Source organism: Haemorhous mexicanus, chromosome 6 (assembly GCF_027477595.1).
Source record: "Haemorhous mexicanus isolate bHaeMex1 chromosome 6, bHaeMex1.pri, whole genome shotgun sequence".
Lineage (NCBI taxonomy): Eukaryota > Metazoa > Chordata > Aves > Passeriformes > Fringillidae > Haemorhous > Haemorhous mexicanus.
This window is the reverse complement of record NC_082346.1, coordinates 18,105,914-18,128,711: the sequence shown is the minus strand read 5'-3', so window position 1 is coordinate 18,128,711 and position 22,798 is coordinate 18,105,914. Positions and strand designations below refer to the sequence as shown.

Genomic DNA, 22,798 nt, shown 5'->3' with positions numbered 1-22,798 from the left:
GTGTGGGGCTGGCCCCGCGCCCCCCGCCCCGCAGCGGGCGGCGCACCGGGACCCGGCCGCCCTGGCCCCGCGCCGGGCGCCCCGCCACCCGGGAAGTTATTTTAGGATGCAAATTCTATCCAGGCTGGAGAGGCTGCCTTTCCTGAGAAAGTTTTTCTTGAAATAATCCATCCAGACATGCGGCTAATTTAGCAAAAGGCGGCGTATCCCGGTTTCCCTGCAAACCAGGTTTGTCCCGGTTAGAATCAGCCTCCGGCAGCGCGAGGTTGGCTGGCAAGAGTCCCTCTCTCCCTGCTCCTGCGCTCGGGGGCAACGAGATATGCTCGAGCAGGCTGCTGGTTTCGTGTTTTAAATACTCTGGTTTCCATTCCACGGAGTGCTTTTTTGTCTTGGAAGTGAGTCCAGCCCCACCCTGGCAGGCAAGGCACCACTTGGATGCCCCTTGCTCAATGCCCTGTGCCCCTTGTCTGACATCCCGCTCTGTTGTCGAGTTTGGGATTTTTTTTTTCCCAGTGTTTGCTTACAGCAGCGAATGTGGCAAGGGGGCTGGAGAAGGGGACCGATGGCTTCCAGAGCAAACCCTGCGTTGGCACCTGGAGTGGCACTGCCTGGCTGGAGCCTCTGCCTGTGGACTCCTCCCTGGGGGTGCCTGGAGAAGCTCTTTGTCGGGGGGGGGGGGGGGGGGGCGGGGTCCCCATCCCTGGGGGTGTAGGGCTTAACCAAGGGGGTGCTCCCTTCAGGCCCGTTCGCCTTGTGTCTGGGTATAACACTGGCCAAGGGGGAGGTGACAAGCTCTGATAACAACAGTGCTGATTGATACCTCATGTGTTGCCAGCTGCGTGAATGAGAGATAATCCCGGGTTGGTTTTTTTTAACCTTTTCCTCCACCCTTAAAATGGCCGGATGGAGGCGGGTATGGTTGTGTGTGAAGTGTTGTTCCTTCCGAGTTACTGTGCTTATCCCAGTTTTTTTTCCTTGCCTTCTGGTCCTGATTTCCTGCCATTCTTGTTGAAGAAGCTGCCGGCTGTGCTTGTGAGGAAGGGTCTCCTGGGTGGCAGGAAGGATGCTGGGGGCTTTGCACAGCCACCACTTCTCAGCAGGATCAGCTGTTGACCTCAAAGTCATGCAGAAGAGCTGATCTTTTATAAACGAGCATTTTGCTTCCAAGAGGAATTGCCAATCTGTATAATTTCCCCATTATGACTTCAGGTGCCTCGTCCTACCCTTTTGGAGGGTGCTCCCTGTGAGTGGGGGTTGATACTTCCCAGGAGGGGTGCCTGTGAGCTGGGACCCACTGGCTCCCCAAAACAGCTCTCAGTGCTGGACTTTCTGGTCCCCTCACACTGTCTCCTGTGCAGACTGGGAGCCTGGACTTCATTAGAATTAACAATGCTTTCTGTTGGGCTAGCCAGCTGAATGGTGGCTGAATACCAGATCTTGGAGTTTTCAAGCCCTTTTTTGTTGCTCTTTAAACTAGTAGGTGAGGGGAATTTTAGGTTTACCACAAAGGCAGGTTAGCTGCCAACCTGGCACCCCCAGCTGGGGAAGGATTCTGTGGTTAACAGCAAAGTCTGATGATCCTTTTCGCGGCCTGACATTTAAGGACAGAACGTGGTGCTGAGCACCCTTGCTGCAGGCTGGCTGTGTTGGAAACCACCTCTAACCACAGGAAGGTGTGAGACAGGGCACCTGCAGCCCTTTAGTCCTGCCAGCTGGTTATTATGCAAGGCCTGATGGGCTCCCCGTGCTTATTTGCTTATGATTTGCCTTATGTGCAGCTGCTGCTCGGTGCTGTTGATGAAAACAAGCCAGAATCAGAGCCCAAAGTTTGGCAGGCACCATGCTGAGCTGCACAGGAGCTTGTTCTAGTGCCCAAGAGGAAGAAGGAAGCAATTCTCACCTTAGTAACTCTGATAACTTTTTTATATAGCCCCGCTCTCCTGCTGGAGTGTAAATAAACTGACACCCCTCTGGCTTCCTCCCCCTGCATTCCCCTGGCAGCAAGGGGGAATTTCACGAAGTTGCTATGTTGAAAAAGGAAAAGGTGACCCTGCTGCCAGTTCCTTGTTCATTGTACCTGAGATGTTTCAGTTTTATTTGATTTTTTTGGGGTTGCTTTTCCTTTGAGCGTGCATTCTTGAGAAGAAGATGCCAAGATTGTGCTTGCTTCAGGGTGGCTCTCGAGGCAGCAGCAGCTGCTGCATGGACCACGTGAACAAACATGTCCCAGGAGAGAGGGGTCCCCACGTGTGTCACAGGGCACCCACCTACTGAAGTGGTGGAGGAGGCCATGGTCAGCACCTGCGGGCTTCACCTGGTTAGCGAAACACAGGGCTGGAAAGACAAAAGTTTTTCTGTGCTGCCAAGTTGTCCTGAAACCTTGGGGTGGCTGATGGTGGGTGGACACTGCCCTGTGAGAGGGAGCAGTAGCTGTTACTGGGCAGTTTGGCTGGCGTGGTGGGCAGCCTGAGCAGGGGGCTGCTTCTCCATCCCATCCCTAGAACTGGGCTGGCCGGACTCGGACTGCTCTCCTGAATTTCCCAAGCCCAATAGCAGAGTTCAGTGTGTGGGGCTGAACTGACCACTGCTGCAAAGGGTCCCTGGGGAGGCTGGAGAAAACCAGCAAGCTATTTTAAAATATAATTAAACATAACCAAGGAGGAATTGACTTGCTTGGAGAAGGATCGCTCAAGCTTATTAGCTAATACAGCCCATGGCAGCCTTCCAGGTCGAGAGCACTGCTGGCTACCCTAGCAGAGAGGTGTCTAATTAAAAGGAAGAGCTTGCTCCTAATGCCATTTTCCAGGCACTGTCTAACTCTTCTGTGTGTTGAGGGGATGCTATACAGCCTGGATGCAAAGGGAAGGAAGGTCAAGAACAGAGGGAATGTGGAAATGAGTGTCTCAACAGGGGTGATAGAAAGGGAAGAGGTAGAGGAGCTGCATATTTTCTTGTGCAACACCAGAAGATCTGTTAACTGTAGCCTGGAGTCTGCAAAGGCTGCTCAGAGACACTTGGTGTTGGTGATGGGAGGTGACAGTGTGGGGAGGTGGCAGCTCTCTGTGGCAGTTGTCCCATGGTAATCCTTTTGCTGGGTGACACATGACCCTCGCATGTGGTGGGGAGGGTGGCTGTATACCACTGCTTTAAATGAGGAATGGAAGATCTCAGGGTTCCTGTAGCTCTGAAACACGTGTTTGAAATAACTGTGGACTAACAAAGCAGCTTGGATCTTGTTGTGGGTGCAGGTGTGGGCTGAGCACGCTCCAGTGCCACTGGTGGCAGTGCCTGGCTGGTCAGGCTGCTGGTCTCCCTGGGAATTGCAGAGAGCCTGGTGAGCAGCAAGGGCCTCATGCTGGTTTAGCATCTTCTTCTACAGGTTTTGTTTGGAATCACGGGACAATGTACAGGGAAGTATATTCCTGTATGTGTTTGACCCTGCAGCTGCTTAATACCTGTCTTTGCAGGGCAAAGGAGAGGTTTCCTTAGCAGGCACAGTACCTACACTCAAGTTTTGTTGCTGATGTCTCTCTGGGATGTTCTAGGGCCCTCTGTCAAGTGAGCACAGCCTTTCCATCACCTACAAAACCTCTTCTGAAGTTTCTGTGTGCAGAATGCTGCCCTGTGGGGGTACCCGATTGCACTTAATGGGCTGGGCTGCAGCTGAAAGGAGGCAGCACTGCTGGCTGGAATGGGGATTGCTCTGCTTCCTTCACGTTATTCTGCTATCAGCCACTGTAATACTTATCTTCTGCAAGAGCATTAACAGTGAGAAACCCTTTGATCCCCCACTGTGCAAGTGCCTTTCACGGTGCTATTAAGAAGGGAAAGCAGTTGTATCACCATTGTAGTTAAATGCTTATGTATGGGGCCAAATTAATTTTAAAGCAGTATCTCAAATTGTTTTCCTCTCTGCTGAGGGCAGTTAGACCCTGGGAAGTGCTGCTTCTGTCTGCAGCAGGGGTCAGGCTGGGGCAGGCTGGCAGTGGCCTTTGGGCACGGTGCTCCCCATCGTAGGACCCCGCTCCTGGATTTTGTTGCTGGATTCCCATTCTCCTGCCATCCATCAAGCTTTATTTGGCCTCTGGCATGCTGCTCCTCTGGGAGTGTTCCTCTGGAGCATGTTTTGAAAAGCTCTGCAGTGTTGTAGGGCTGGTAACTATAGGCACCAGTGGAGAATTTCGCTCCGGCTGGCAGCTCTATTAATAGCCGCAGCTGGAAGGTGTGCTGCTGGGAGCAGGGCTGCAGGCTGCTCTCCTCCTCCTGCCTGCAGGCCATGCTGCTCTTCCCACATGCCTTTCCTGCAGTTCCTGGGCAGGCCTTGCCTGCAAACTTTCAGCATGAGCTTTAGTGGCCGTGGAGCACCATGGCTGTGGAAGGCAGCAGAAAGCCCTTGCCTGTGCTGTCACAGAGCCCTATCTGCCCCTGCTGCCTGTGAGTGCCTGTGCCCAGATAACCTTCTGGCTTGTGTGTCTCTCCAACTACAACTCTCTGTCTTACTGAAGTCCCTTCCCCTGCTTACATGCTCCCAAGGGACTCCAAGGCATCCCAGAGTCCACCCCACCATGCAGCCCAGCAGTGATCTCTGGCACATCTCACCTTAAGATTTCAGCTGGCTCTTCGGTGTGAAGACTTGACATTGCAATATGGAGATGGTCTCAGCATTGAACCCAAGTTCCCAGGTTCCTGGGCCACCATTCAGCTGTCAGCCCTTTGCTGCACCCCACGCCCTTTCTGCAGTTCCATGAGGTGCAGCTCAAAAAAAAAATCTATTCTTCTGCCTTCCAGGAGGCGAGGTGCAGGCTGTGGGAAGGTGTGGTGCTGCTCGGGCGCATTCCATGTGTCCCTCTCTTTCCTGACTCAGTCCTCAGGCTGGTGGTGCCGGACTTGTAATGTGCTAGCATGGATCTTGCAAGGGCTGGTACCGCCCTTCCAAAGGTAGTTTCCATCAAGTTATGAGTCTCTATCTCCTTGCTTTTTCTCTACTCGTGCTGTTTCACCTAGAGACCCACAAATTACCTGGGAGTAAAGCATTCAACCCCAAATTAGCAGTTTGTTCTTGGCCATATGAGGAGCTTCTTGCATGAGAAGATATTTCAGCCTTGGCAAGCCACTCTACTTCTCGGCATCCTGTTTCCCCACACCTAAAAGGAGGGGCATTCATTGTCCCTCCATCTCAGCTGCTTTGCAGGTAGTGTTGGAGAGGAGCCATGGGGAGCCCTGGTTGGGCTTCTCAGGTGGGGTCTGGGTGCAGCCCTCACGAAGGGCTCTGCTTCTAGGGGGTGTAAGGGAAACTGCAAACCTCTGTGGCATGAGAACCTGTTAACAATCTCCAGTCATCTGCCTTAATTGTAAACCAGCTAAAATTCATTAAGCTTTCTTGGCAGCACCCTGCTTCTTGTTAGTAGCTGTGGTATTTCCCAGGCATCGTGGTGTGAGTTCTGCCAGCAGCGTTTTTCCAGCAAGGCGGGAGCCTCTCGCAGCCCTTGGGCTCTCACAGGTTGGGAAGCAGAACCTGGAGCCAGGACCAGCCGTGGCTGTGGGAAGTGGCACTGCTAAAATACAGCATCATGAAACTGCTGGCACCTCCACAGGATGTCTGTCTGCTTTGCTTTGGCATGCCTGGCAAGCTGCCCTATAGCCAGAACTTCGTTCTTCTCCTCCCTTCCAGGAAATCTGTTTCAGAGAAGGGTGGAGGGAAGGGAGCAGGAGGAAAAAGGCTGGGGGCAGCGGAAGGGACCGGGGAGGTGATGCACATCCTGGCATATGTGAGTTTTAGGGAGCAACAGGTTAAGGTGGGGGCAGCTAAGAAGTGGGGTACACCACATTAAAAGGGGAATGGGGTCATTCCTGGCACCCCTAATTCATTAAAATTTCTTGTAGAGAGGAATGACTAAGCTGTGAAAAAGGGGCTTGTTCCCTTGCCCCACAGCTGGATCTGGAAATTTTAGGGTGAACAGCATGTCCACTGGTGAGGCTCAGTCCAGGAAGGAGCCTCACCCATGTGCACTGTGGATTGGGCACAAACCAGGACTGCACATGTGCTTTCATCATGGTGCTCATCTGGTGATACCTCCTCACATGGGCTACCATGCCATCACCCCCTGGGGACACAGGGCATGCCTTTTCCTGCCTCTAGGCAGCATTCCATGGGGACTTTCCCTCCCCCGTGTGTCAACCAGGAACAGCATTCCTGAAGAAGCAAGCCTTAGGCAGGGAGGATCCAGCTGGAAAAGTCTAGCTGTCTGTGGAAGAAGCAATAAATCTCTGGAAGCTGGAAAATAGCGGTAAAGAGGAAATGTCGGAGCCTGCAGCACCACCTCTGCTGTGCTGGGAAGCTGCTCAGGGCGGGAGCTCTGGGGCCAGCCCCATCCTGGAGAGCACCACTGATGTGCCTTCCATGAGTGCCGTGGTGCTGGCAGCACAACAGCAGGTCGGCTTTTGGAAAGCAGGTCAAAGTCCGACATACTGCTGGCATTGCTGAAGTTGCAGCTTTTAGATTATTGCCATCCCAAAAATTTAAATGGAGAGCTGTGCTGGGCACTCAGACCATATCATGACAGGTGATGGCCCCAGCCTCTGCAACACTGCTGTCTGACAAGCTGGGAGCAGAAAGATCAGTGGGATAACCTGGGTGAGATTACAGATAGCCTCAGCAGAGAAAAACCCTGATGTGTATGAGGATGTGCAGCCCAGAGCGTGACTCTGCCATCAGTGGTTGGAGCTCTTCTCATGTTGGCAAACAGAAATTGTAGGATGGAAGGGGGAGAAAACATCAAGCTTTTATCTGGAACAAATTGTTCTATTAAAACTGAGATTATCCCAAACAAGGTACAGTGGAAGGCAGAGTTACCGTGGCAAGCTGACAATGTTTTCTCCGTCTTGTTTTCTTTGCTTCGGGAAGAAAGAGCCTTAATTCCGTTTTGGGCTTCTTGGAGGTGGGAGGATGTATGGTTCTCATGGAAAAAGTTACTCATCGTAGCCCAAACGCTGTTTTCATTAGTAAGTGTATGTCATTTTCTCTTAAGAAATACAGCTGCTATTGGATTAAAGCTTCCATTCAGAGGTCTTCCATGCTCTATTAAAAATGCAAATGGAGTCAGGCGGTGCGGGACGGATGTGTGATGTTCCTGGGGCGCATTCAGGATGAAACCAGGAACATCTGGAGTTGGTTCAGCTGGCTGTCTCAGGCAGACCTCACTGCTGGGGTGGGTTTGATGCCGTAGAAGAGGCTCCACCCCTCTACCTGGTGTTCCCAAATGATTAAAACTGTCTTGAAGATCACTTGCTGCCTACTTTTGAGTTCTGTCAGGCATTTTAAGGCAGATTTGGTTGGAAAGGAGCTGCTGGTGTCACCCCAACCTCTCCATGGGTGGCAGGGCAGGGCGTGCTGGGGTGGCACTGCTGAGTGTGGAGTGCAGCATGTCAGGGCAGAGCAATATGTCTTTCCAGGGAAAAAAACCAAAAATGCTGTAGCATTTTTCTTTACCTCTTTCAGCCAGAGAAATCCAAACCTTCCTTGGGATGTCTTCTCTCCTAGCAGCTACCAAGAGAGCTTTACTTTGAGTGGCATGGATTAATTAGGGGGCATATTCTTTCCTCTGAGAGTAAAAAACTCAAACTTTGTTATGCCCTCAGACAATGAATGAGCCACTCCAGGCTGGATTTGAGTAACTTTGTGCAAAGCCACAACCTGCCTTATTTGGAGCTGGACTTGAGCACAGACTGGCTTTCGTGACTTTTCTCCATAGCCAGTGTTTGGAGAACCTCAGGCTGGCCTCAGTGCAGGAGGGATGAGGGATTGTGCCAGCAGGGAAGTTGCATTGGTTGTTGTGGGAGAAGCCTTAAAAGCCTATTATTTTGGCAGACTGGGGAAAAGCAAAGATTTCCTTTCTTCTCCAGGAGCTGGTGGGGATTTTCTCCCTCTGATAGTGGAAAAGCCCCGAGAGCAGTTTGCCATGTGAGTTTGGAAATGGTGTGAGTTTGCCCCAGCCTGAGTGGCATTTCTGGAAAAATCCTGTGGCTAGGATTTGGAGAAATGAGCAAGAAGGAAACCACCAGCTGAGCTCCCAGGGGGGAAAACCAGGCTCCCATCGACAGCCTGTCTTGCAGATCCCAGTCCTCCTGTGTTCCTTGTTGTGCTTGCACAGCTGAAGACTTTACACCTTTCCTAAAAAAACCCTGCTCTTTTTTTCTTTTTCTTTTTCTTTTTTTTTTTAATCTGACTTTCATGGTGCCTATCATGCCTGTAGCTGACCTGTTTCAGACTCTTTTAGAAGTAGCATGTTTCCACTTCCATACCCTTTGGTAGTTTTCTTCCCTTTTTTAAGATGAATGGCTTCAAGGATTTTGGACACTCAAAATTAAATTGGCATTTGAACAGGTGATTTCAGCATTTCACAGCAGTGATATTGCAATACTTAAGGGTTTGGGTTTTTTCCCAGATGTTTGTATTTTTTCCCTTCTTGGTTATACTTTTAAATGGAAGGGGGATGTCCCAGAGAGTCCTGCTGGAAAAGCTCTCCCTTGAGTTCCTCTCTGTGACACCTTCCCTGCTGTAGTGCCCATGGCCATTCCCAACCCCGCCCTGAAAGAGAAAACAGTGAGGAAGTCAGTCAAAGACCTTCCCATTGTTTGTACATAAATATCCCAGTGGCTGAGTTGATGTCCCATGTGCAGCAGGTCTCCTCCCACATCTGGAGTGTGTTTTTGTCCTTTTCCTGGTCAGTCCTGCGTGTTGCTGTGCACACGTGGGTGTGGGTGCTTGGTCTTTACAGTGTTTCACAGCATGGCAAGGCAGCAGTCTTGGCCTGGAGGCCCCCAAAAATGATGTGGTGGTGCTTTGGCCTGACCCCAGGCTTTGCTCCACTTCAATTCCTGTATTAGGGCATTAAGGAAAGCTCTGTGTGCCTGAGGAACACTAGGTGTGTTCGACTGGAAGCCTGACCCTGGATGGGAAGTAGTGTGCATGCACAATTTGGGGGCAGAGGGGAAAAATGGCAGCTCCCCCACTTTCTGTTTATACCTCACAGAGAAACGAAATGGGATGATAACAGCCCAGTTATCAGCTGGGGCTGATTGTAACTTCTGTGGAAAAGCTCTCCTAAAATCCTTTGTAGCACATCTCCTCCTGCTTGCTTCCATTGAAAATAATAATAAAGCATAATAAAATACCTCTTGGGAAAGAAATCTCCTGCAGGAACTGGAAAGGGCTTTGCACATCCCCAGAATGAGGGGGTCTTCTCATAAAGCAGGGAAGATCATATGGCTCATGATCTGTGGGGCACAAAGCATGTTGCAGGGGTGATGGTTAGAGAGGACATTCTTGTGTGTTTGTGGGAAGATAAAAAGCAAAAAACTGAAAACTGTCTGAAAACTGCCAGTCTGGGTCTGATGTGGCTGGAGCAGTGCATAACCCTTGCTTCCCTCTGTTTTCTCCCCAGCTGGCAGGAGGCATCATCCTGGGAGTGGCCCTGTGGCTCCGCCATGACTCGCAGACAACGAATATCCTGTACCTGCAGCTGGGGGACAAGCAGGCCCCCAACACCTTCTACGTTGGTGAGTAGCTCTGGGGGTGCTGCCATTGCTGCATGGCAGTGTGCCCCAGGGTAGGCTGCAGCGTGCCCAAAAGCAGGCCAGAAAGCTCCAGGTGAGCAACGAGGAGGTCACAATAAAAATGCCTCCCGCTGCCCTTGTACTCTCCAAAATATCCCCTGCTGTGCCAGCCAGAGCCTTTGATAAATGTTGGCTGTGGCCCAAGAGCAGAGTCCAAATCCACATCAGCTCTAAATGCAAGAGGACGTGTTGCGGTGCCGTGGGTTTTCTCCAGAGCACGTTTGGGAAGAGGGGGAACTTCTTGGAAGTGTGTCTTGTTTCCCGTCCAAAGGGACGTAAAAGCAGCAGAGTGGCTGGCAATGGAAGCGGGCCTTGGGGAGCCTGTGACTCATGTTCTCCAGGAGGGGCAGGTGGAGCCTCTGTGCACTACGGTTGAGCTGAGCATGATTTTTGTTAATTTGACAGCGTGCTGGAAGCTGAAACCCCCTGTTTTTCCCCTGTTCTCCAATGATCCCTCACAGACGAGGGGGAGAGGCTTGCAGGAGGGGCTGGCTGCCAGTCAGGAGCTGGCTTGGAGCATCGTCTGATCCCATGTCCTGTTCTCACCTGTAGCTAAAATTACTTTCTGGAAAGGGTTTTCCTTCTCATTTCCCGGCTTGCCCATGGAACAGCATGCCTGAGCCCTCTCCCTGGCTGTCCCTGGTTACAGAAGATGCTCCTGCTGTAAATAGCTGTGGGTTTTTCTCTCTTGCTGTCTCTCTTCTCCTGCCTGACACCCAGAGGTCAATTTGCAGCATTTCCCCTTTGTAGATCTCATCTTTAAAAACCTAAAAGGGAGCTCACAAGAAGTTAAACTCTCTCCTTTCAAGGAACCAGTCCAAACATCTCCTTCTTTTTGGGGGCTAACAACTGATACTTCCCCAGTTAACACTTTCTCTCCAAACCTGGGGGGCTTGGTGCATGGGGCAGAGTCCCTCCCTCCTGCCTGTTGAGCATCTTTTCCTCTTCCACCTTTATTTTGTCTGTGTCCTCAGCCTTTGCTGTTTAGAAGGCATTGGGGAAGGACTGTGGGTCCCACCACCACGCTGACTTTCCAACACCCGTGAGCAGCCCATGATTTGAGGCTGGCTGTCTTTTTAAAGTTATATTCAGCAACAGATTGGCCTGGATTCCTTCTGGCAGCTGTAATTTCCATGCAGTAATAACAGCAGAGCATTGCTTTCAGTTGCTGCCTTTCCCAGCCAGACCTCTGGAGTCTGAAGACTGGGATTTCTTTTTGCTTCCCCCCCACCCCTGCTCCCTCCCATTTTTCCTCTCTCTTACAACTGATACTCCCTCCTTTTTCTTCTCTGGCATGCAGTATACACATGCACACAATGTTCCTGCTTTTGGGAACGGGAATCTCTTTGGGCTTGGCCTCCAGAGCTCTGTTGTTCTGGTTTTTTTTCCTTTGCAAATACCACTTTTTGGTGTCTGGCACAGAGCGCTGGTCCCGGGATTTGTCAGGAGGCTTTTAAAGGCCAGCCAGGCTTTGCTGCAGGACGGGGGGGAAGCAATAAACACTGTCAGAGGAGGAACATTTCCATCATAGGGTGTGTACTGAGTGAGAAGGGAAGTAGGAAAGCAGGGATTTGGTGTCTCCTGGTTTCTTTGTGTGTCCTTTCCCCTAGCCCAAAGCTGGAGCTCTTTGTTAAAGGCTGTTTTTCCAGGGTGCCTGTGTGTTATGGGAGAGGGAAAAAAAATGGATTTGAGGGCAACGGGGAAGTGGTAGAAAGAAGCTGTGGGGAACAACAAAGCTACAGAGTACCAGGCATGATACTTCAGGCTGCAGCAGGAGCCAGGAGAGGAGCAGTCCCTGCCCTCAGCTCCCAGACCTGACCATCACAGCAGCCACCCCTGCAGCCCCCCGGACACAGGCAGCTGTTCCCTGCTGGCCTTTCCAGCCCCAGGGAAGGGGTTCCTGTGGGCTGGGGCTTCCCACAAGCACCATTCCCCCTCCCCAGCAGCTTGGCAGTGCCTGCACAAGTTGTCTTGTGGGCTGGCCTGGGAGGTTATTAAACAGGCCCTTGTTCATGGGCTTTTCCTCAGCACGGCGTGCAAACCATCTGATCCCCTAACCACTTGTTGCAGTCTTGGCTTTTGACACTTCCATTTTGGCTCTGGGTCCAGTGCTCCAGCAAATGCTTTAACTGCTTCAGCACTGTAAAGACCACGCAGTACCAGGGATGGGGATAGCTGGAGCACCTTAGTTCCATGCTTTCCTAGCTATAAAGGAAAATACTTCTTCATCTGAGTTTGGCTTATGGTCTGATAGGCATTTATTTGCTTTGTTTGAAGCTCAGAAATCAAAATCCTTCCTGCTCTTGGATAACACTGTGTCTGGAATGCTTTGTTTGTCTGGAGGCTGGGAAGATGTTGGTCACAAGGCCAAAAACATCCTCCAGGATAGCTAGAGGCATTGATAAGTTGCTAACAACTGGCTAACCACTTCTCAGATATTTACTGATCCTACACATAAAGAACCGTTGAAAAAAACCCAAGCAAATAACAAAACTGTGATTCAGGGTGTTATGAGAGCCTGTAGAAGGCTGAGCTGGTCTCTCTTTGCAGATACCAGTGCAAATTGGAACAGTTCTGATCTCTCCAGAATAAGTTAGTGCTGTGGTGTCACTGCTTTTAAGAGCACCTGGGGATCTTGAAAAAGCAAGTGACCCTGGACTTACTATTTTTGCCATTTCTTGGTGGGATGACAGTGGGATGAAAAAGCCAGGTTCCCCATCCTTCAAAGATTTGGTTATGTGGTCAGTGGAGATGGCTATTGTGGATGAAATGCTTTGAGCAGGGCAGGAACAAAAACCTCAGCTCTTGTTTGCCTTAAATCCCCACCCCAGGATTTCACACCTGGCCCTTGCTGGGCTGCATCACTGGGTGCTGGAGCATCACTGGGTGCTGGTCCCTGCCACTGCCCTTCCTGTGCTCTCCCCAGGCTGCCTGGCAAGGAACGGAGCACAGCAGCCGGATGGTCTCGGCTTCGCGCTCTCCTGCCAGATCCAAAATAGGAAATGTGCCTCCAGCTGCTCGCAGCAAGTGACAGGGCAGCACGACCTGTGGCTCTGATTAGCTCGGCCCTGGGAGTGGGGCCAGCCAGGATGGAGAGTGCAAAAGCCTTCTGAGCTGGGGTACAGTTTTCCATGTAGCTTTTGGGGTGAGGAAGGAGTTTGCTTTGACTGTGTCAGGGTTTTGTGTGTTTTATTAGTAAATCCTCTGCTGGGCAGTGTCTCTTCCCTGGAGCATGGTGGCACAGGGGAGGACAGGCCAGTCATACAGTGGTGGGGTAAACTTGGCCACTGAGGCTGCTGCCACTGCTGCCTCTCCCTGTCATCCTGGTGGGTGTCACTGTCCCATCTGAAAGGCAAGAGGGAGTTTTTTTGGTGGAGGAGTTCCCTAGGTAATGTTTATCTGCCTCCCAAGCCAGTCAGGCAGCAAAGCCTGAGGGAGGCAGGTGGGGGGACAGCTGAGGGCAGCGATGGCTTGGGGCTAAGGTGGTGAATGTGCCTGTGAGTTTTGGAAGAGATATCGGCTAATGGGAACACAGACTTCCTTAAGAGGTGAATCAGACTGTCTTCACCATCCTCCTCAGAACAAATACAGCCCAGGATAATGATTTCTGCCCTGGAAACAAGTTCAAGCTGCTTTCCATGCAGACTGGTCTAGAATAAATGGGCCAGAAAGCACAGTGAGGCTTTGAAGTCCTCCTTACAAATGACTACATATCTGAGCTGAACTGCAGCTGCTCACAAGCTTTCATGGGTGTCTTCAGGATTTTGGACGTCCTCTCATCAGATTTTGCTGGGCTCAGGGAAATCTGCCCCTTGCAGAGAGGAGGGACTGCTAAGTGGCAGTGCATAGGGTAGGGATGGGGGCATCTCTCTGAGCTCTCCCCGGGTTTGCCCATTGTCCTTACAGCACATGAGGATGCCTTGGCCACTCTTGCCATGGCTCCCAGATGTGACCAGCAGTGCAGAGCATGCCTATCACCCAGACAGACCTGTGTTGGCTAAGTGGTTGTGGAGGAGCTATTCCTTCTATCCATAACTTAATTAGCCTTTTTAGCTAATTTAGCTTAATTAGCCTTTTCAGGACTGCCTTGGATGAGAAGCAGTGATTTCTGGGAGGTTTTCATTGCAGGGGGCGCTCAGTGGAGCTCCAGTGTGTTTGCAGAGGTTCTAGAGGTTAGCAGCCCTACAATGGCTGTGGGCCCACCATGAGCAGTGAGGAGGTCTTGGTTTCTGTTCCCACTCCCATCCTTGTCCCATCCCTCTGGAGATGTTAGGCATCTTCTAGAGATGGTGCCAAGTTCCATACATCGTGGGGTTAGACTCAACAGCACATCTTTAGCTAGGCTTGTGAAAGGCCAGAGAAGAGCCTGAGGCTCCTGGTCTGTAGGTTCTGTAATAAACCAGTCAAAAACCACCTTCAGTCTTGGCATGAGGCACTGCAGGGATCCCTGTGGATACACAGAGCTGGTTCAGGACTGCTTTCCTCTCTCACCCATTTGTGCTCTACTTTGTCAAGGCCCCCTGTGTTGCAGATTTTCCACCAGACACATGAGCTGTGGTCAGGTTTGCGTGCTTGGCAGTGGAAACCAAGGTTTGCATTTGGCCTTGAACCACACCGAGCAAAATGGATTATTTAAAAAATAATATCTGTGGATTTTTATAAATAGAAGTACATGCATTTTTCTGTCTTGGAAATAAACTTACTTACAGTTAAGGACAACAATTTAATTATTTAGTCCCTTAAAGGGAAAAAAAAACCAAAAGCTGAGTTTTACTTGTTCTAGATTTTCCTCTAATCACGGACAGATCAACTCCTTCAATAATACTGGAATTCTTTTTAAAAAAGCAGTTTTAAGGCAAAATACTTTTGTTGTACTTTCCTTTCTGCCTTAAACCATGTATCTGACAGTACAGGGGATTTTTTTAAAAATTCTTATCACAGAATTCAGTTTCCATTAAGAAAGCAACATGTTATTTCATTTATTGCATTTCCATTTAATTGTAATTCGTTCTACCTTGGTCATGACCAACTCCTGTGCTTCATTTACTCTGCAGACTAAAACTGGTTATGTCTTTAAAAATACATGGGTACCATCAGGTTATTTTGGGTTCAAATCTTTCCAACTACAACTAATGTAGTTGTTCTTTTCCTTTGCCCCTTCCTGTTGGCTTTGCTGCCCCGGACCTGTGCCAGAGGTGGCTCCTTGCTCTTCAGAGCTGTTTAAACCTGTAGCTTGGACAGTTTTCCTTAGAAAACCTGCACTGAAGGAATCCTCCAGTGGGATTTGTGCTTTTTTTGTGGGTGGGATCCCAGGGCACATAGAAATGCCCAGAAATGCTGCAGGCAGCCGAGGATGGGCCAACATATTCCAGCCTGGCTCACCTGTGCTGTGCCACCCTTGTCCATCCCAGTCCTAGAGATGTGCCATGGACTTCTCCCAGCTTTTGCAGGTATGCTGAAGTTACAAAACTTGAGTCTCCTTCCAGTGTTTCCTGGGTAGGCAAAGGAGAAGAAACCTGATTGTGGCATCTGTGTGGAGTGGATTTGGGTAGAAGTGTGTGCATGTGAGGGTGTTCTTTGGGGCTTTCCCCACCACCCCTTTGCTTTTTTTGACAGGGGGGTGCTCATGGCTTCTTCTTGCCTTGTTCTTGCAGATGAGGGCAGCATGTCCAGGCTTTCATCTCCCTGTGAGAGCTCTCCATGCTTTGTGACCCTGTTGCTCCATCTGGAAGTCATTAGCAGCTACAGAGCAGCAATGTTTTCCTTGGGAAAGGGGGTGGAGAGGAATGGAGGGGCTTCCCACTTGTCATCTTCCAGCAAACCCTCTCTTTTTCCAGCCCCCCTCTCTCTCACCCCACTTTGAAGAAAGCACTGCCAGCTCTGCTGGGCCAATTCCACCAGGCAACTGGACAAAAATGTCTGGGAGACCCTGCTTTGCTGGCTGGCTCACACAGCCATCTTTTTCCCAACCCTGCCCTGGAGGGACTTTCCACTGTGCCTGTATCTTGCCCCTGAGCTGCCAGGAGGAACATCGTGGTCATTTCTTTGGCTGCTGTGAAGGGTGTTCTTCCACCACGGGGGGTGTGGGGTAGGAGGGAGTCTCCCTGCCACTGTCTAATGGCTCCACCCTTCCCTGCAGCAGCAGTGGTGACAAGCCCAGTGGAGTTCAGCATCTCCAGGCCAGGAGCAACAGCAGGGTGGCACTGAAGCCTCCCTCCTTTCCTCAGAGGCTTGCAAAACTCTTGGATGTGCAGAGTCTCCCCGCAGGAGCCTGTTGGGAGAACAAACATCTCTCTTTTGTCTGTTCTCAGCCCCTTTTTAAAGCCCATCCCATGGGGAGGGCAGGCACAGCTTGGAGAGCTGCCTGGCCTTCCCAGGAAGCATGGTGTCATGCTGGGGGGGGGTTTCTTATTTGATTTCTTTTTTGTCTTTTGGAAATACTGCCAAGGTGACCTGGAGGCAGTGGCTGGCTTCCATTTAGCCAAATGAGTTAAGGATGCTGGGAAGGGATTTAAAGGAGGGGAGAAGTAGGGTGCTGTCCAAGAATGCCCATGCCTGGAGCTGCACAGCTTCTCTGATGGCCATGGTGGGGCATGGGAGGAGAGCTAGCCAGGGCTGGCCTGCTCCCTGCTTGTTTTAGAGGGACACTCTGGTGCTTGTTCCTTCTTTTATTTGTTTTTTCATCGTGTCCTTTTTTAAAGACTGTTTATTTCTTCCTGTTTTCTTTATTTCTCAGCAGGGACAGAACATGGGTTTTACAACCCTGCAGGCACCAGCTATGCTGCTTTAATGCCAAAGCAAGTACTGACACTGAATACTGCCTTTTTTGTTCCCTTCCCTGCTCCCAGAACTGAGCATCCTGCTTCCTACCTGGCCTGCAGGTAGAGGGCCCTCCATGGAGGCATCATCTGCCTGAGCTGGGAGCTAAGCTGGCCTCTTAGCTGCTTTTTTTCCTCTTTCCCACCTAGCATCAAACCAAGAGAAGTGCTCAGTTGCTATCAGTTTCCTGACTCTGATGTCTGGGGGCTTTCCTAAAGCTTTACAAGATCCCTGCAGCCCAAAGCAGCACTGGTTGTACTAGGGAAAGAGGGATGGCGTTTGGTCCACTGCTGCTGCTTTTTCTGATCATCATGTCCCCATCATGGTGCTCTCGAGGGAGGAGATCCTATCACGGCTCCTGTGCTCCTGCTTTGAATTCAGATGAGGAGGTGAATCTGAGAGTGGATGGTCTCTCTCCTAAAGCTTTCTGCTCAAAGGCTCCATCTCAAAAGGAGATGGAGGACTCCAGGCAGTATTGACACCCCTCCTCTGACTTCTCCAACTCCCAGATACATGTCCTGAGGCTCACAGCTTGCTTTGGTGTGGGGCTGGTTATGTGTGGCAGTTGTAGCAATCTTTCTTGCTGCTGCCTTATCAGAGAACTGTGCCATAGTGTTAGAAATCACAGTGTAGTGCTGCTCAAGGATGTGGAGGTGCCTTGGTACCATGAACACCTGTACATGATTTGCTCACTGTACCTGTGGCTGCAGCTCCAGCTGTTCTCTTTTGTACTGCTGCTGAGTGAGGGGGCAGCATGGCTGTAGGCACTGCAGATTGCAGTTTATACCTCTCTCATTTTACTTTTTGTTTACAGCAAACAGCACTGCTTGTTGCAAAACCCCAGAGAAAGCTGCAGTATAAATGAGCTGGGACGTGGCATGTGAAAGGCAGATGGAGCCTTGCTCATGCCAAATTGTGCCGGTTTGGGTGGAGCCCTGAAGGAGCAAATAACCATTTTAGTCAAGAGTTCCTCACCCAGGAGAGGATTTAGGGGTTAACCAGTCTCTGATGCTTACACAGAGGAGGGGGAGGCTTGTGAGGAGTCTCCTCTGACTGAGGAGGATAATGTGCCATTCCAGGATGGGATGACAGGTGCCTTGCTCACAGAGACAGAGCCCAAAACCACAGTAGGCGTCATTGTCCCTGTGTGCCAGGAATGAAAGCTAAGATGTGTCAGGCTGCTTTCTGGGAAAAGGGCTTGGTCGTTCCAGTCTGCACCGTGATTGCTGTGAAATGGTCCCCCAGCTGCCTGGCACCCCGTCTGAAAGTGGAGACACCCCCACCAGCCCCATTCCTTGAGGGGAAGGATGGGTGTGGGAAAACAAACACCATCCAAAGCATGTGGTTGGGCACTTGGATTGCCTTCCTTTGCTTTCTCAGCCTTCAGCATGGCTTTTCTGTGGTGAAACACCGCTGGCATTCCTCATTGCACATGCTATTTTTGCAGTAAATACTTTGTGCTTGTTTTTAAATAAACTCCAGCTCAGAGTCTTGCTCTGCTGCCTCCCGGGAGAGGCTGTCGTGTTCTGGCCCTCGGTAACAAAAGGCAACTCCATAACAGCCTCTTGTTTGTGCCTGGGAATGAAGCTGGCCTTTATTCCAAAAACCTTCCAGGGGGTTTTTTGTGGTTTGCCGAGCTCTGGCCAGTCACTGCTGCCCTCTCCCCTGCCTGGCTGCGCGTTCCTGCTGCTTCCACCGCACCGGTCGCATCCGCTGGGCTCCGGTCAGGAAGCTGCACGTGGTGCACATCTTCTTCCCTCCCCTCCCCTCCTTTCCTTCTTGCTGTTTCCTCACTTGATAGCGGTGCTGGCTCTGATGAGGAGCTGGTGAAGTGAGAATAGGGAGAGAAGTGGGAAGCCAGGATGTCACTTGACAGTCCAAGGTCTGCACAGCCTGCCTGGGGTGGGAGTTCAGCAGGTCAGGATTGGTTTTGTTTTTTTTAAGCTGCCAGAAATCCCAGCAAGAAGCAAGTACAGAGGTCACTGGAAAACTTCTCTAAAACAGCAAATGTCTGTGTTTTCTCTTAGTCTCCTCCATCAGTTGAGGGTCTCACTGGGCTTTTATTTCCTAGTTTTCAGAGCAAAAGTTTCCTGGCCACTTGTGAGTCCTGTGTTTTCCCAATGATCTCAATATCAGAATAACATCTTTTACAGTAAGTGCAATCATTCACTGGAAAAGCCTCCCCAGGGACACGATAGAGTCCCTATCATTGGATGTTTTCAAGATATAATTGGGCAGAGTTCTGCATGGTCTCTCCTAAGGTTCCCAGTCTCACGAAAGGTTGGACCAGGTGATCACTTGAGGTCCCTTCCACCTGGGCTGCTCTGTGACTGTGATCTGGCAATATTTTTTCAGCCCAGAAGGTGCATTCAGTGTTTATTTAGAAAAAAATTAGAACAAAACCTTCTATCTGTGGTGACCTTGTTGTTGGGGTCCCAGCATCATGCTGCTTGGTCTTCAAATGTGCTGCATCTGCTTGTTACCTGTATACTGGAGTGGCTAGCATGAATAGTGACTCATCAGACGTGGAAATGACTTGCCCTTAGCACAGCTTTGTCCTCCCTCTACTGTCCTAATGGGAGAAGTCAGAAACTGCTGCACTCAGGGATGAGGAAAGTTAATTTTCTGACTTGTGATAAAGACTCGTCAGTTGAACTGCCCAGCGCTTAAAATAGAAAAATCTGCCATGGTTTGGGTTGAAAACCCAAGGCAGCAGCTTCACTGGTACAAGCTGGAGTGGTGAGGGCTGGTTCTTGGGCATTAGCAGCTTCTGGTGACAGTGAGCAGACCGTTTTTGGGACACCACTGCTGGTACGTTGTTCTTTGTGAGACAGCAGTTATGCAGTGTCTGACAGCCTCCATCAGTCTCTCTGGGGCTTGGCAGGTGTCCAGCAGACCGCCTTCTTTGTACAGGGTTTATTACTGCCTTCCCACCACCTCCAAGCCCTTTGGGGCCCCTCTGTCCTGCACACAGCCCAGCCCACTGTTTGCCATGCTGTCTCCCTGCCCAGCTGCTCCACCTCATGCTATCTCCAGCCACTGGGACAAAACCATTTCCTTCCCCTTCGGGCAGGCCTACAGAACTTCATCTGCTGGCCTCTCCTTTCCAAGGAACTCTCCTGGGAGGTTTCTTTTGCTTGTTTTTCCTTCCTTTGCACACCCTCACCTAAGGAGGTGTCTCACCCCCACTTGGGGAGCGTTTTGCCTGTTGGCTTTCCATGGCTCCCGGGCGCTGCTGAAACCCTTTCAGAACAGCTCAGGAGGCGCAGCTCGCGCCTCCGGCCCCATTGCTGACAGTGCTGCCGCAAGGATGTTGGTGTCTCGGCCACAGGTCCCGCCAGGTTTTGTCAAGAGGGGCTTCCTGCGGGGTCAGCATGCTCCATTGTGGCACTTCCCCTGCAGCTGGCTTCCTCCCTCCTGCAGGGTCCAAAAATAGAGCGAGCCTGGTGCTGCTGAGAAACGCCGGAGAGTCCCGGAGCCGCTGGGGCGGCGTTTCAGCCGCCACCGCTCGCCAAGTCAGCCCTTGCTTCGGCGCTTGTGCTTTTTGGTGTGCTGGTGGGGTTTGTTTCAAAGAGAGAAGAAGCGGGGGCCAAAGTCCAGCCTTTCCCAAGTTTGAAGGATCTGTAAGGGAATGTTAAGCAAGTGGAGACCGTTATTGTGTATCTGGTGTTTTAGAGAAGGGTTTTGACTTCACTCCGTTCTCAGTGCGTGGCCTTTAGACTTTGCACTTTAATTATCAGAAGATTGTTTAAAAGCTACAGAGATAAGAAAAACCTTAAACATCACAAGCATGCACAAACAGTTTTAATCTTGAGCTCTGTTTATATGTTAGGGCTGTTCCTAAAGGAGAGCTGACAGTCTGATTAATAACTATGAAACATTTTCACTCATAGCAGAAGAAAACATTTCATTGAAGGGATGTGTCTCCCAATCACTAGTAAGATTCACTGTGTTGCTGTTACCTTTGGGATGTCCCATGTTCTTTCATCCTCATCATGATGCTTTTTTTTCCTTCACTGTCCATTAGAAATAGTGACTGCAGTCTTACCTGATGTGTCATTTTTGCATGTGTAAAATGGCTTTTGAATAGGAAGTAAGATTCACTTAGAGAGTAGTAGAACCACAATACTTAACAATATCAGTTAACTAAAAATACACTAAATATAAGGGATACACCAACAAAAAGCTGTGTCAAATTTAACTGAGCTGGTGGTGTTTGACTGAGTAATCACTATGGCTTCACCAGTCTCGTGGTTGGTGAGACCATGGTGATTACTCACGGCAGCAGACTTGAGCCTTGAGATAAGCTCTTGTTTCCTGAATGAATAAACTTTTATTCCTCTGTTTTCTGAACCACTCCCAATGCCTCATTTCAAGCTTTGAACTAGTTACGGTGCAAGTTGCCTGTACAAATTCAATAAGTTAAAGTAAAAAATGTTGTATTCAGTGTGGAAGAACCTATAACAAAAATGTACCAGATTTTAAGTGAGATGCTTAAGCAGTACTTTCCCCTTAGTTTTATGGTTCATCTGCCTTAAAAATGTTAGCCAGATAAATATTTGTATGATGTTTAATATAAATAAACCATGTGCCTTGCTGTTTATTTTACAAGATATGCTAACTAATAATTTCCATCTCTGCTTAAATATTTAAAACACCGTGCCAGGGTAACTCCATGCTACAGCTGTGAGGATGCCGTAGAGCTCTTGTCATGGCTCCTACATCCTCTGCCTAGTGCTACTCTCAGTGTTTCCTCTCGTTTTGGAGGTGATGGAGTTATTGAAGCTCCAGTGTTGGCAGCTTCAAACACTTTGAGACACACCTCATGCATTGTGTTCTACTATGTCTGCTGCCATCACACCTCCTGAGCCTTAATTCTGCACACCCATAATTATCCACCCCAGCAGCCAGAATGTCCAGCCAGGCATGAGGGTGCTGCTGGACAGAGCTGTGCAGTAACACATCTGCCTCTCTCTTTGCCTTGCAGGAATCTACATCCTGATCGCAGTGGGGGCTGTCATGATGTTCGTGGGATTCCTGGGATGCTACGGCGCTATTCAGGAGTCTCAGTGTCTTCTGGGAACGGTAGGAGACGCAAAGCTTTGGAAGTCACTTGGCACCCTGATGTCCCTGTGGGATGGCACCTGTGCTTCCCTTGCTGGGGTCTTTCCCAGCGAGCGGGGCTGGGAGGATGTGTGAGCACAAAGGTGGGAGCTAGGTGGCCTCTGCAAGGAGCAAGGCAGTGCTGCGTGGCTGAGGGTGTCTCTGCCCAGCCTGTGGAGCTCTGGCTGAGCTGGCAGGTGTGCTGCAATGTCCTTTCTGTGCCTGGCTGTAGGGCAGAAGGGATGAGAGCAGCAGGATTCCTAGAGACTCTTTCTCTGTTACATGTGAAACCCCACCTTCCAGTTATTCCTCCATGGTGTGGCTGTCGTACCAAGCACCCACTAAACCTTCTTTCTTACCTGGTCTCCCCTACAGCATCCCCTCTCACTCTGTTTCAAGGCTGCCTGTAGCAATTCTAGTTCTTTTAAGGAATCATCTACTATTTTTATCTGTTTGAACAAGGAAACAGCAAAGACTTTCCATAATTTCTTAGTGAGAACATCTAGGTACATCCTGGAAAATCCATTACTGAAGTGCTACAGGCATCCATGATGTGAGGCAGCAGCTCAGGATTCCTGGCACAGGATGAGCCTAATTGGATAAACTGTAGCCACACCAAAAGCCTTTACCTTGGGAGCAAGGGAGACCTATTTATTTAAAGCAAGTTCTCACATGTGGTTCAGTTTAAACTTGATGCATAAAAAATAAAACTGGAAGGGTGAAACATTATTTTATTTTATTTTATTTTTTAAATTCGAATGACTTTCCAGCACTTGGCTTCATTGGGCTGGAGGGATCTTGGTAGTGGTGTAGCAGCTCATGGGTGTGGGCTCAGCTGGGACAGAGGGAAATAGAGCTGCTTTGCCTCACTCTTGCAGATGACTTCACCTCTGATTGCTGCTGATTCCCAATAATAAGGGGATGCTTTTCCCCAGAGTTGATAAAACACTTCTGAATGTAGTGGATGGGAGCTCCAGTAGGAGCTTGCAGGCATTATCCCGGCTGCTGGGAATACAAGGGGCCTGCACACAAATCTAACAGGGGTTTGGCAGCTTTGGATTTTTATTTTGTTTTGTTAATGCAAGTGATTACAGACCCTGAACTACCTCTCACTCCCTCCTGAAGTTAGAGGATTAGAAGGGCAGATGGTACACGGTACCCGAGGTCCGACAGGGAAACCGGCTGCTCTGGCTGAAATTAGCAGCTCTAGCTGCTGTGCACTGCCTGTGTTAGCTCACACCTTGGCTTGCCAAGAAAAGTC

At 50.1% G+C, this 22,798-nt stretch overlaps 1 protein-coding gene across 1 annotated transcript in view; it reads left to right on the top strand.

Moving 5' to 3' along the window:
• Window positions 1-22,798, top strand: part of CD81 (CD81 molecule) — a 33,146-nt gene that overhangs the window by 763 nt on the left and 9,585 nt on the right. The window contains exons 2-3 of the mRNA XM_059849038.1: window positions 9,444-9,558; window positions 21,422-21,519. Of these exons, the coding sequence (XP_059705021.1) occupies window positions 9,444-9,558; window positions 21,422-21,519 (213 nt within the window). The remainder of the gene's footprint in view (window positions 1-9,443; window positions 9,559-21,421; window positions 21,520-22,798) is intronic.